General features: G+C 51.2%; 1 protein-coding gene across 1 annotated transcript in view; it reads left to right on the top strand.

Annotated features, from left to right (window-relative positions):
- The window catches only part of PKD1L2 (polycystin 1 like 2), a 131948-nt gene that overhangs the window by 82925 nt on the left and 35874 nt on the right, over nucleotides 1–13149 (top strand). Inside the window, exons 27-33 of the mRNA XM_008064977.1 lie at nucleotides 1299–1445; nucleotides 2995–3194; nucleotides 4417–4634; nucleotides 5524–5740; nucleotides 9188–9416; nucleotides 11004–11208; nucleotides 12001–12094. Of these exons, the coding sequence (XP_008063168.1) occupies nucleotides 1299–1445; nucleotides 2995–3194; nucleotides 4417–4634; nucleotides 5524–5740; nucleotides 9188–9416; nucleotides 11004–11208; nucleotides 12001–12094 (1310 nt within the window). The remainder of the gene's footprint in view (nucleotides 1–1298; nucleotides 1446–2994; nucleotides 3195–4416; nucleotides 4635–5523; nucleotides 5741–9187; nucleotides 9417–11003; nucleotides 11209–12000; nucleotides 12095–13149) is intronic.

Genomic DNA, 13149 nt, shown 5'->3' with positions numbered 1-13149 from the left:
AGAAATGCAAAAGGCCAGCCAGGCTCGGAGGCTCAGCCTATAATCCCGCGCCTTTGGGAGGCTGAGGTGAGTGGATTGCCTGAGCCTGCGGGTTCGAGACCTGCCTGGGCAACTTGGTGAGACCTCATCTCTACAATAAATCAAAAATTAACTGGGTGTGGTAGCGCGCACCTGTAATTCCGGCTACTTGGAAGGCTGAGGCGGAAGGATCGCCGGAGCCCAGTGGGTCGAGGCTGTGGTGGCCGGGAGTGGCCACTGCACTCCAGTCTGGGCGACAGAGTGAGACTCCAACTCAAAAAAAAAAAAGAAATGTAAGAGGCCATGTTCCGTGTACTCCAGCCTGTACCTGCTATGACACACACACTTTAGATAACTTGGGTCTATCGCTTATGCCTGGACACTGGCCTTGGCTTGATGCCATGTGCAGGGGTTCACAGTTTCAAAATGCACTTTTTGCAGCCAATGTGTGAAAACGTGGTAGCTTTCCAGAGCTGGCTGTTTATACCAGCTGAACTCCCTGTGTGAGGCCAATTTTGATCAAGGTACCAAGGGTAACGAAGAAAAACACGGTTCCTTTTTTCAGAAGTTCTTGTTCATGGGGTCCAGGTTTGCCAAGTGGTATCCAAGGAAGAGTTATCCCCCTCCTCCCTTACCCTCAAAACCATGGGTCCCAGCTGGGCGCAGTGACTCACGTCTGTAATCCCAGCACTTTGGGATGCGGAGGTGAGAGGATTACCTGAACTCAGGGGTTTGAGACAAGCCTGAGCAACGTGGCGAGGCCTCAAATCCACAATAAATCAAAAAATTAGCCAGACATGGTGGTGCATGCCTGTGGTTCCAGCTACTTGGAAAGCTGAGGCGGAAGGGTCGCCTGAGCCCCACAGGTTGACACTGGAGTGTCTGTGAGCGTGCCACTGCACTCCGCCTGGGCAACAGAGTGAGACCCTGACTACAAAAAAAAAAAAAAAAAAAAATCAACTGGCACGGTGGCTCATGACTATAATTCCAGCACTTTGGGAGGCCGAGGTGAGAGTACTGTCTGAGCCCATGGGTTCGAGACCAGCTTGGGCAACTTGGCAAGACCTCATCTCTACAGTAAATCAAACAATTAGCTGGGCATGGTGGCGCTTGCTGTAGTTCCAGCTACTTGGAAGGCTGAGGTAGAAGGATTGCCTGAGCCCTGCGGGTCAAGGCTGTGGTGGCTGTGAGCACGCCACTGTACTCCAGCCTGGGTGACAGCGTGAGACTCCGACACAAAAACAAACAAACAAACAAAGAACCATGGGTCTCTTCTCCAGGTATGTTAGCCGGGTGCTGGTCCATGACCTGGCGATGGACCGGAAGTGGCATTTCCTCTGCAACTCATGGCTGTCCATCCACATGGGAGACTGCGTCCTGGACAAGGTATTTCCAGTGGCCACAGAGCAGGACAGGAAACAGTTCAGGTACTTTTTTTTTTAAGCAAATGCTCTTTGTTCTTGTATATTAAGGGAAGTTGCATCACAATGCATTTGCAGCCAAATAAAAAGATATGGGCAACATAGCGAGACCTCATCTCCACAAAAAAAGAAAAAAAAATCAAAACATCAGCCAGGCATGGTGGCGCATGCCTGTAATCCCAGCTAAACAGCTACCCTGCTAATTTTATATCTTTAAAGAATGCTACATTTAGGCCAGGTGCAGTGGCTCACACTTATAATCCCGGCACTGTGGGAGGCCGAGGTAAGAGGATTGCCAGAGTCTACGGATTCAAGAACAGCCTAGGCAACTTGGCAAGACCTCATCTCTACAATAAATCAAAAAATTAGCCAGGCATGATGGCACGTGCCTGTAGTTCCAGCTACTTGGAAGGCTGAGGAGGAAGGATCGCCGGAGCCTAGCAGGTCGAGGCTGCGGTAACCGGGAGCGGCCACTGCACTCCAGTCTGGGCGACAGAGTGAGACTTCAACTCAAAAAAAAAAAAATGCCACATTGACCGGGCACAATGACTCATTTGTAATCCCAGCACTTTGGGAGGCCAAGGCAGGATGATTGCTTGAGCCCCGTAGTTCCAGACCAGCCTGGGCAACATAGCGAGACCTCGTCTCTACAAAAAGTAAAAAAAAAAAAAAACAACACAACTAGCCAGGCATTATGACACATGCCTGTAATTCCAGCTACTTGGAGGCTGAGACAGAAGGATCACCTGAGCCAAGGAAGTCGAGGCTGCAGTGAGCCATGATCGTGCCACTGCCCTCCAGCCCAGATGACAGAGAGAGACCCCAAGTTAAAAAACTAACAAAATTATAGCAAAACAATCATGCTCACCCTGATTGACCACTGAAAGATATGCCAACTCCCATCCCACATGTTTGACAAAAATTGTCAGTTTAAGGCCAGATGCTGTGGCTCAAGTCTGTAATTGGGAGGCCAAGGTGAGAGGATTGCTTGAGCCCAGGGGTTTGAGACCAGCCTGGGCAACTTGGTGAGACTTCGTTTCTATAATAAATTAAAAAATAAACCACGTGTGGCGGTGCGGGCCTGTAGTTCCAGCTACTTAGAAGGCTGAAGTGGAAGGATCGCCTGAGCCCAGCAGGTCGAGGCTGCAGTGGCCAATGAGCACGCCCCTGCTCTCCAGCCTGGGCTACAGAGTGAGACTCCAACTAAAAAAAAAAACAAAAAACTGTCACTTTAATTCGTTCAATAATCCAGTGAGGTAGGTTCTGTGATTATCCCCATTTTGCGGGTGAATCATCGAAGGCACAACACATCTGTAAAGTAGCTTGCTGGGTCATAGCTGGTGCGAGGGCAGGCTAGTAGGACTCCATCCAGCTGTTTCTGGAGTCCCCAAAATTAAGTGAAGCTGCTGTGTTGCCGTATAACAGAAGAAAACAGAGATGCTAAATCTTAGAAACAAATCCCTTCCCCTTCCTTATCCCAAGATTGCCCCAAAGGACCCAGCCTCTCCCATCCCTGCCCTCTAAACGCCTGTCCCCTCTCCCCACCTGCCTGCAGCCACCTGTTTTTCATGAAGACCTCTTCAGGCTTCCAGGATGGGCACATCTGGTATTCTGTCTTCAGCCCCTCTGCACGGAGCAACTTCACTCGGGTCCAGAGGGTTTCCTGCTGCTTCTCTCTGCTGCTGTGCACCATGCTCACCAGCATCATGTTCTGGGGTGTCCCCAAGGACCCGGCTGAGCAAAAGATGGACTTGGGTAATTCCTGCTGTCATGGCGGTCGGGGCTGTGAGCCTTCTCTGCCCCAGCAATGTCGCTGTGATTCCAGAGTCCCTGAGACCACCCTCGAGTGCCTGATTCACTAGAAGGACGCACAGAATGCAGAAAAGTCATCGTACTCACAGTGATGGTTTATCGCAGCAAAAGGAAACAGTAAAATTCAGCTAAGGGGCTGGGTGCAGTGGCTCATGCCTGTAATCCCAGCACTTTGAGGGGCTGAGGCAGGAGGATCGCTTGAGCCCAGGAGTTTGAGACCAGCCTGGGCAACATAGCGAGACCTCGTCTTTACAGAAAATTAGCCAGGTGTGGTGGCATGCACCTGTAGTCCCAGCTACTCGGGAGTCTGAGGGTGGAAGGATCACCTGAGCCCAGGAGGTTGAGGCTGCAGTGAGCCGTGACCGTGCCACTGTACTCTAGCCTGGGTGATGGAGTGAAACTCTGACTCAAAAAAGCAAAAGAAAAGAAAGAAAGAAAAAAGCCCTTGTACTCACAGTTATGGTTCACTGCAGCAAAAGGCTACAGATTAAAAGCAACCAAGCCTGGGCAGCTTGGTGAGATTTCTCTACAATAAATCAAAAAATTGACTGGGTGTAGTAGCGTGTGCCAGTAGTTCCAGCTACTTGGAAGGCTGAGGCGGGAGGATCGCCGGAGCCCAGCAGGTCGAGACTGCAGTGGCCATGAGCGTGCCATTGCACTCCAGCCAGGGTAACAGAGTGAGACTCTGACTCAAAAAAAAGAAAAATCAGCAAAGGGAAGAGGGGCCAGGTCCAGAAGGGAGCAGGTGTGGAACTTTCTGGCGTCCTCACCCAGTACACTTACACTGGTGCTAACTTCTCCTGACAACGATGAATGACAGTACCATCAACCAGGAAGCTTACCAGAGCCTTAGCGTCCAGAGTCTGTGCTGGGTCTTCGTCATGTGGATGTGGCTTACACCTGCATGGCTGACCTTAGCCATCAGCCCTTCCAGAGGCTCAGCTGACACCACGTGGCCCAGGCCCCCACCCTAAATCCCATCCTGCCCCAGGTGGACAAAGGCACTCTTGCCAAGCAGGACATCCCATGGGTATAGAGGCGACCTCCCAGGCCCTGGGCAAGGCTAAACCTTCACCTCATGGCCACCTGCTGGAAGGGGTAGGGGTGGGAGAGCCTGGGCTCGGGGCAGTTGCCTCCCCTTTGACCCTTCCCTCCTCTTCCCCAGGTAAGATCGAGTTCACGTGGCAGGAAGTGATGATTGGCCTGGAGAGCTCCGTCGTCATGTTCCCCATCAATCTGCTGATCGTTCAGATCTTCCGAAACACCCGTCCCCGGGTTACCAAGGAGCAGAACACTGGAGAGTGGGATGGGAGCCCTCCCGACCTGAGGCCCTCACCACAGGTCGAGCAGGATGGCCTTCTGACGGCCGAGGCGGTGACCAAGGCATGTCCCCCACCTCAGTTAGTGGGAGTGCTCCAGCCTTGGCAGAAGCAGGGGTGTAGGTGGGGCATGGGGCCCGGCAGAGCCCTGGCTTGTCTGATGGCATCAGTTGCCAAGATTCATCAATTGAACACATACGTACGCACATTGCACAGATGCATATACACACATGCACACATGTGCACGTACACACATATGCACAAATACACATATACATGTGTGCGCCCATATGTATGCACATACATGCACAAGGATGCAGGCATACACATGTATGTATATGTGTATCCACATGTATACATATATACATGCACGCAAACTTTTGAGGACCTACTATGTGCAAAATATTCCTCTTTTCGGGCTTCCAGCCCATGAAAGAAACTCCTCTGCCTGCTTTCAAGCACTCAGTAAGTTTTTTTTTTTTTGAGTTGGAGTCTCTGTCATGGCTCAAGGCCACTGCAGCTTCTACCTGCTGGACTCAGGCGATCGTTCTGCCTCAGCTTCCAAGTAGCTGGAATAACAGATGCATGCCATCATGCCTGGCTACTTTTTAATTTATTGTAGAGACAAGGTCTTGCCAAGTTGCCCAGGCTGGTATCGAACCCGTGAGCTCAGGCGATCCTCTTGCCTTGGCCTCCCAAAGTGCTGGAATTATAGGCATGAGCCACCACACCCAGCACTCAGTAAGCTTTTATTGAGCACCACTATGTGCCATGTTTGCGACATACAACCTGGAATGAGCTCAAGCCCGAGAAGAGGGGTTTTGGAGGTGACAGACGGAAGCTTGGGGGTTGGTACCAGATCTCAGAGGGCAGAACGGGGTTCCCGTTCGACCCCTCGGCTACACCCCTGCCGGCGCCTCACGTCGCCTTTCCCCATCTGGGCTGCCTGGCAGGATGTGAGGACACTGGTCCGTTCACTGTTCAGAGCCCTGAAGGTGCCACCCCCTGCCTTGGACCGGGACCCGGTGACCCCGATGGACATCAATACGCTCCTGGCCTTGGTGGAAGGTGTCGTCTGTCCACAGACCACGGCAAGGCGGGTGTGCTGGGAGGAAGCCAGGAAGAGAGAGGACCCTGCGCCGTGCCTGTACAGGTCTGCACAGGAGGAAGGTAAGTCCTGGGCATTTCTGTGCCAAGAAAAGCTGCATTTGGGGCTGGTGGAGACAGGGGAGAGGGGGCCTGTGTCACGAGGAGGCCACGAAGTCATGCCCGGGCCTCCCTCATCAGCTTCTGCTGGAACCCCTGGCCGTCACCTCCGCCCCACGCCAGAGGCCCTCGCTGTCCCTACAGTGTCACGCCACCTTCCCACCAACAGTTGTCACATAGGCTGGTCCTTTGGCCTAGAACGTTCTTTCTCCTTCCTGCGACACTTAAGCCTTCACATCCAGGCCCACGTGGATCCCGTGGTTTTGTCCCTCACTCCATCCACTCCACATGGTCGAGCCACACTGAAGGATTTGCCCCAGAGCGCCGGGTGTGGACTATCTTTGAGGGTCGTTCCTGTGGGACTCTGCTTGGACTGGACGCTTGAGTCCAGGGGCTTTGGCATTCACAGCTGGACACGCTGGCAGGGGGCTGTGGACCTTAAGAACATGAACTCTGGAGTCGGCCAGATCCTTGGGATCTCCCTACTGTAATAGCAGCTATGCAACTTTAGTCAAGATGCTCGACCTCTCTGAATCTTAGTTTCCACCTCTGTACAATAGAGGAATTGATCCACCCAGCTCCTTGGCTTGTATAAGATCACAAGATATGTAAAATGCCTAGGTCCCGGCCTGACACAAAGCAGGCATTCAGTAAGCTCTGTTATGATTGGCAGGGATGGCATCTTCCAGAAACTTTAGAAGAAGCCAGGCAACACAAAGGGTGTTGATTGAAATCTTCAGGTGAGGCGTCAGTGAGGGAAGTCTGAGCTGGGAGTGAGGGAGGAGGCTTCCAGTCATAGGAAGGTGGGCGTCGACCTCACTGTAGGCATTTACCCAACTCCCGGCCTCAGCTGAGTCCAGGTCAGAGCTGCAGACACCAGCCACAGCCTTCTCCACATGCACATGCCATTTTCATATCACCCCTCAAATAACCAGTGCTCACACTCCTGGAAAAGATGAATACTAGTCTAGAACCGGGTCCTAACTAGCCCAGTGTTATGATCCAGCTTACTGCAACCTTGAACTCCTGGGCTCAAGAGATCCTCTTAGGCCGGGTGCAGTGGCTCACGCCTGTAATCCCCCAGCACTTTGAGAGGCTGAGGTGGAAGGATTACTTGAGGCCAGGAGTCAAAACCAGCCTTGGCAACATACTGAGATCTCATCTTTATAAAAAAAAAAAAATTAGCCAGGTAGGCTGGGCGCGGTGGCTCACACCTACACGTGCCTATAGTCCCAGGAGGATGTGTCCCTGGACGGTACCCTCCCAGCTCAGGGCCCAGGGACTGAGGCCAGGCATCACCTGTAGAGGTCAAGTTTCTCTTAAAAGACACAGAACAGTAGCCGGGTGTGGTGGCCTGTGCCAGTAGTTCTAGCTACTCGGGAGGCTGAGGCAGGAAGGAGACTCTCTTTTTATTTGAGTCAGGATTTCACTCTGTCACTCAGGCTGGAGTGCAGTGACATGGTCACGGCTCACTGCAGCCTCGACCTCCTGGGCTCAGGTGATTCTCTCACCTCAGCCTCCTGAGTAGCTGGGACTACAGCTAAGAGAATCTCTTGAGCCCAGGAGTTCGAGGTTGCAGTGAGCTATGATCACAACATTGCACTCTAGCCTGAGCCCACTTTGGGAGGCTGAGGCAGGATGGTCGTTCTCTCCCAGAAGTTCGAGACCAGACTGGGCAATATAGCAAGAGCTCATCTCTACAACAACAACAACAACAAAAATTAAAAAACTAGTTGGGGGTGAGTGCTGTGCATCTGTAGTCATGGCTACGTGGGAGGCTGAGGTGGAAGGATCGCCCGAGCCCTGCAGTTTGAGGCTGCAGTGAGCTGTGACCCTGCCACTGCACTACAGCCTGGAAGGCAGAGTGAGACTCCAATTGGAAAAGATGCAATAAAATAAAACAAAAACCAACTATGGAAGAACGTTCATGAGATAATCAGGGGAAACTGGACCACAGATTGGCTATTTGATGCTAAAAAGGAATTATCGTTACTTGTTTTAAAGTTTGACATTATATTATGTCTAAAATAGTACAAAGGAAAAAAAGAGACGAGACAATATTGGCCAAGTGTTGGTAACTTGTGTTGTGGTGGGGTGTTGAGTCCAGGAAGCATCTCTCATCTTTCGCCCTGTAAGAAAATTTGGAAAATGTCCCTGATAAAAACTTAAAAGAGAAACACTCAAATCCTAACTGGGCGAGTCACCCCAGAACCTGGCCCCATCTCTTTGAAACTCAGATTTCTCACAGTGTGGCAGCTAGCATGTGTTTGATATTCGAAAGCTGCTACTATTATTGTTGTTGCTGTTTTTAGAGATGGAGTCTTGCTTTGCACTCGGAGTGCAGTGGTGATTACAGCTCACTGTAACCTTGAACTCCCAGGCTCAAGCGATCCCCCTGCCTCAGCCTCCTGAGTAGCTATGACTTCAGGTTTTGATACAGAGACCCGCTAATGTCCATTCATATTGCCACAGCCCCTAGAGAAGGGCATGGCAAGGGTTCAAGCACTCCTGCACATTCCTGAGCACATTCCTGAGAGTTCCCTTGTCTTCTGTGCACTCCCGTAAATAGCTTCAGGGGATCCTCGACTTTCCTGCAGTCTTTGCCCAAAGATGTAAACCCCTCTTCACTCCCCTTCTTAATAGTCACAGGTTTGAACAATATAATATCAGTGTAATCATAAGTCTTGTGATTTGCATAACTTTTGCAATGCATGATGTCTTAGGCCTTGTGAACTTCCTTTACTCTAAATGTTCACTATCTAAATGTAAAATGCAGCTGTAACTTAAGTTCTATACAATGCCCTGCTGGTCATGTGGCTAATATATAGGTACTGACAACTCTGGAAGATAAAAGTGGACTGCAAGGCCTGAAGGGTGAGAAGAACCATTTTAGAAAGACCTGGAGTCTGGCTCTGCTCCCTGGATTCAAACTCAGAAATAAACTTCTTGCTACCAGTTATTTATCAGTATAGTATCAAGCGAGAGCAGCTGAGTGTTACTTGGACCATATCAGCTCGAGACACCATGCCCAGCTAACTTTTTATTTTTTAGTATTATTATTTTTTGATTTGGAGTCTCTGTTGCCCAGGCTGGAGTGTGTGGCATGCTCACGGCCACTGCAGCCTCCACCTGCTGGGCTCAGGCGATCCTTCTGCTTCAGCCTTCCAAGTAGCTGGAGCTATAGGGACACGCCACCACGCCCGGTTAAGTTTTTTATTTATTATAAATATGAGGTATCACCAAGTTGTCCAGGCTGTTCTCAAACACCTGGGCTCAAGCAGTCCTCCCGTCTCAGCCTCCCAAGTAGCTGGGGTTACAGGTGAGAGCCCCTGAGCCCAGCTGTTGTTTTTATTGCAGCAGGTTTGCTCTGTGACTCAGCACAAGCTGATCGCCTTCCTTCCTGTCCCCCAGAGAAAATGCAGTGCCCCAAGCCCGAGGTGGCCCAGAGTGGTCTCTGGAAGAACAGTGTCTACAGGCAGTGTCTCCACCTTCAGCTAGAGCACTTGGAGCGAGAGTTGCGGCTGGTGGGACCCCGAGGCTTCCCCCAGCGCCACAGCCATGACCGAGCCCTCCGTCAGCTGCAGACCCTGAAGGCCTGCCTATGGAGGCAGCCAGGCACCCCAGACCTCGCACACAGCAGGTAATCCATTCCTCTGGGTGTCCCAAGTGATTCACTCCTCTGGGTGCACCAGGCAATTCACTCCCCTGGGTGTGCACGGGTGCCTGACCTCCCCAGCCTGCGACCTGCAGGAAAGGGCACCTTTAACAACTCCAGAAGGACATTCACCCAGACCTTCCAGGCTGAAAGGATGCAGGATTCCTGCAAACATCAGGGAGGATGTTTGAACAAGGCTATTTGCTGGAAGGCACTTAGCAGCCCCTTGCACGCACTTTATAACCATTTTCTTGTGGGCTGTTTCCTAGCTCTGTACCCTCAGATCAATCCTGCAAACTCCCTGAGCCTCAGTTTACTCATCTGTACAATAGGAATGATAGTGTCTATCTCTTGTTTTAAACTTGAAACAAAATATGTTTTTTAAGATAATCAGCAAAATATAAATGCAGATAGGTTAGTAGATGACATTAACAAATTGTTAATTTTGTCATGTGACAACAATAGTGTAATTCAGTAAGAAAGTGATCACTTTTGAGATGCATTCTGAAGTAATTAGGGATGGTTTTGTACTGTCTAGTATTTTATTTTTTATTTTTTTTGAGTTGGAGTCTCACTCTGTTGCCCAAGTTGGAGTGCAGTGCCATGCTCACGACCACCTGCTGGGCTCAGGCGATCCTTCCGCCTCAGTCTTCCAAGTAGCTGGAAATACAGGCATGTGCCACCATGCCCAGCTAATTTTTTGATTTATTGTAGAGATGAGGTCTCACAAAGTTGCCCAGGCTGGTCTCAAACCCCTGGACTCAGGTAATTCTCTGACCTCAGCTTCCCAAAGTACTGGGATTACAAACATGAGCCACTGCACCCAGTTTGGAATTTTATTTTTAAATATTCCAGCCAAAATAAAGAAAACAATGGAGTGTGGGATCAGATGATTTAATATGACAAGGTGGTGATGGGTGTTGAAACTGCCTCATAAGTGCCTGGGTGCTCACTGAGTTTTGTAGGATGAGAAATGTTCATCATAAAACATGATATGAGCCTGATATGGTGGCTCATGCCAGTAATCCCAGCACTTTGGGAGGCAGAGGCGAGAGGATTGCCTGAGTCCGGGGCTTCAAGACCATCCTGGGCAACTTGGCGAGACCCCGTCTCTACAATAAATAAAAAAATTAGCCAGATGTGGTGGCACGAGCCTGTAATTCTAGTTATTTGGAAGGCTGAGGCAGAAGGAGCACCTGAGCCCAGCAAGTCGAGGCTGTGGTGGCCACGAGCATGCCACTGCATTCTGACCTGGATGACAGAGTAAGACTCCGATTCAAAAAAAATAAAAGATATGGTACCCACCTTCCAGGCTTGCCATGAAGAACAGCAGAGCAAATCTGTGGAAAGCCATGAGTACAGGGACTGTCCCCTAGTGAGTACTGAATAATGCAACTTTTACGCAGTAGAATATATAGAATAGCCCTTTGAGGTGGGTACAAGTTACAGAGGAGAAAACATAGGGTCTAAGAGGTCCCAGAGCTTGTCCAAAGTTACGGACAGTAGCTGGTGGGGACGGAGTGGGATTTGACCTGCTGGGGCCACCCTGACCATCTCTGTCCTCTTTTGTAGCACCCTGCGGGTGAGCAGGCCCCTTCGCGGGCTGCCCTGGTGGTGCGTCCTGGTGGGCTGGCTGCTGGTGGCGGCCACCAGCGGTGTGGCGGCCTTCTTCACCATGCTCTATGGATTGCACTACGGGCGGGCCAGCTCCTTCAGATGGCTCATCTCCATGGCTGTCTCCTTGATGGAGAGTGTGTTCGTCACCCAGCCCCTGAAGGTCAGGACTGCCCCAGGTGCCCGCCCATCCCTTTCCTCCTGCCAACAGTCTCATCCTTGGGCTTTGGCCATTTGTTAATTTATTCATTCAACAAACTCATCATCACTCTGAGCAGACTTTGGAGCAGAGAGGAAGGATCAAGAAGATAATGACTGTAGGCCCGGCAAGGTGGCTCAGCCTGTAATCCCAGCACTTTAGGAGGCCGGGGCGAGAGGATTGCTTGAGCCTGGGGGGTTGAGACCAGTCTGGACTATTTGGTGAGACCTCGACTCTACAGTAAATCACAAAAACTAGCCAGGCGTGGTGGCGTGCGTCTGTAGTTCCAGCTACTTGGAAGGCTGAGGCAGAAGGATTGCCGGAGCCCAGCAGGTCGAGGTTGCAGTGAGCTGTGATCATGCTACAGCACTCCAGCCTGGATAACAGAGTGAGACCCCAACTCAATAAAGTTAATACAGAGGAAAGGGAGGAAGGGGGCAGGGGCATGACTCCCATGCTGGAGACCCAATGGAGAGGCAGTGTAGAGACCCAGAGCCCCTCTGAGGCTGCAAGTAAGAAGGCTTGAAGACTTCCAGGACTGGCCAGACCTCCAGCTGGTCAGTGGCCAGTTGGGTGGAGGCCGTGGGCTTCCTCTGCGTAACCACCTCCCGCCTCTCAGAAGGGAGCCAGAACCCCCCCAAATGCAGGACCTTTCCCACTCACAAGCATGGCTTCGGCCCCGTACCCTCTCAGACCCGTACCCTCTCAGACCAGATTTACCCAAATGGGCATGGGGTTCCCCTGGGTCTTTTTCAGGTGCTAGGGTTCGCTGCTTTCTTTGCGCTGGTCTTGAAGAAAGTGGACGATGAGGACACTGCAGCCCCCCTGCCAGGACAGCTGTCAGGCCCAGGTGAGGTGCCTCGGGGTGGAGGCAGAGGCCTGGCCAAGTGTGGCCCCATGAGGCCCTGCAGAGTCAGTCTCTGGGAGTCCTGGGCCTCGGGCGGCTCCCCAGACCTTTGCTCCCCACCAACCTTGTACCTGGATTTGTGAACCACCCCCCAAGCCAGCCTGAAAAAAAGTGACCCCTTTATTGTCTCCTGAGCAGCTCTCCCAGACTTGCCCCCGACACCCAAGCCTGCCTCTCTAGCCAGAAGGGGTGCCTTTGGGCAGAGCTGTCTGCATGGGCCATCCTTCTCTGTGTGACTCCAAGCAGGCAGCTTTCTCCTCCTAGACTCAAGGTCCAGGGATTTAAATGAAAACCAGGGCCAGGCACAGAGCTCACGTCTGTAATCCCAGCACTTTGGGAGGCCAAACAACGAGAATTGCTTGAGTTCAGGAGTTCCAGACCCGCCTGGGCAACATGGCGAGACCTCATCTCCACAAAAAAAAAAAAATTAAAAAATAAGCCACGTATGGTGGCAAACACCTGTCATCCCAGCTACTCAGGAGGCTAAGGCAGAAGGATCACCTGAGCCCAGGAGATCAAGGCTGCCATGAGTCATGATTGCCACTGCACTCCAGCCTGGGCGACAATGAGGTCTCAACTCAAAAAAAGAATGAAAACCAACAAAACAGCAGGAAGATGAATTGTCGGACTGCAGAAAGTGGCTATAAATTAGACTTCTAAGACAGCGATCTGCACACGATGGCCAGTGGGCCAAGTCTCACTTGGTATTTGTTTTTACAAATAAAGATTTATTAGAAGGCACCCAGGCTGACCCCTATTCTCAGAGGTCACAGTCAGTCTCCTTCCTCCCAGTCTTCCTTCTTACTTTCCAACCAAAACTCTTGATGAGCTGACAGTAGGAAAATTACAACAGGCCCACTAGTTCACGCCTGTAATCCTAGCAGTTTGGGAGGCAGAGTCAAGAGAATTGCCTGAGCCCAGAGGTTTGAGACCAGCCTGGGCAACTTGTCGAGACCTCCTCTCTACAATAAATCAAGAAAAATTAGCTGGACGTGGTA

This window comes from Carlito syrichta, unplaced genomic scaffold (assembly GCF_000164805.1).
Source record: "Carlito syrichta isolate Samal-C Ts95f unplaced genomic scaffold, Tarsius_syrichta-2.0.1 Scaffold308119, whole genome shotgun sequence".
Lineage (NCBI taxonomy): Eukaryota > Metazoa > Chordata > Mammalia > Primates > Tarsiidae > Carlito > Carlito syrichta.
Note: the sequence above shows the minus strand (reverse complement) of the source record. Positions and strands in the feature narration are given on the sequence as shown.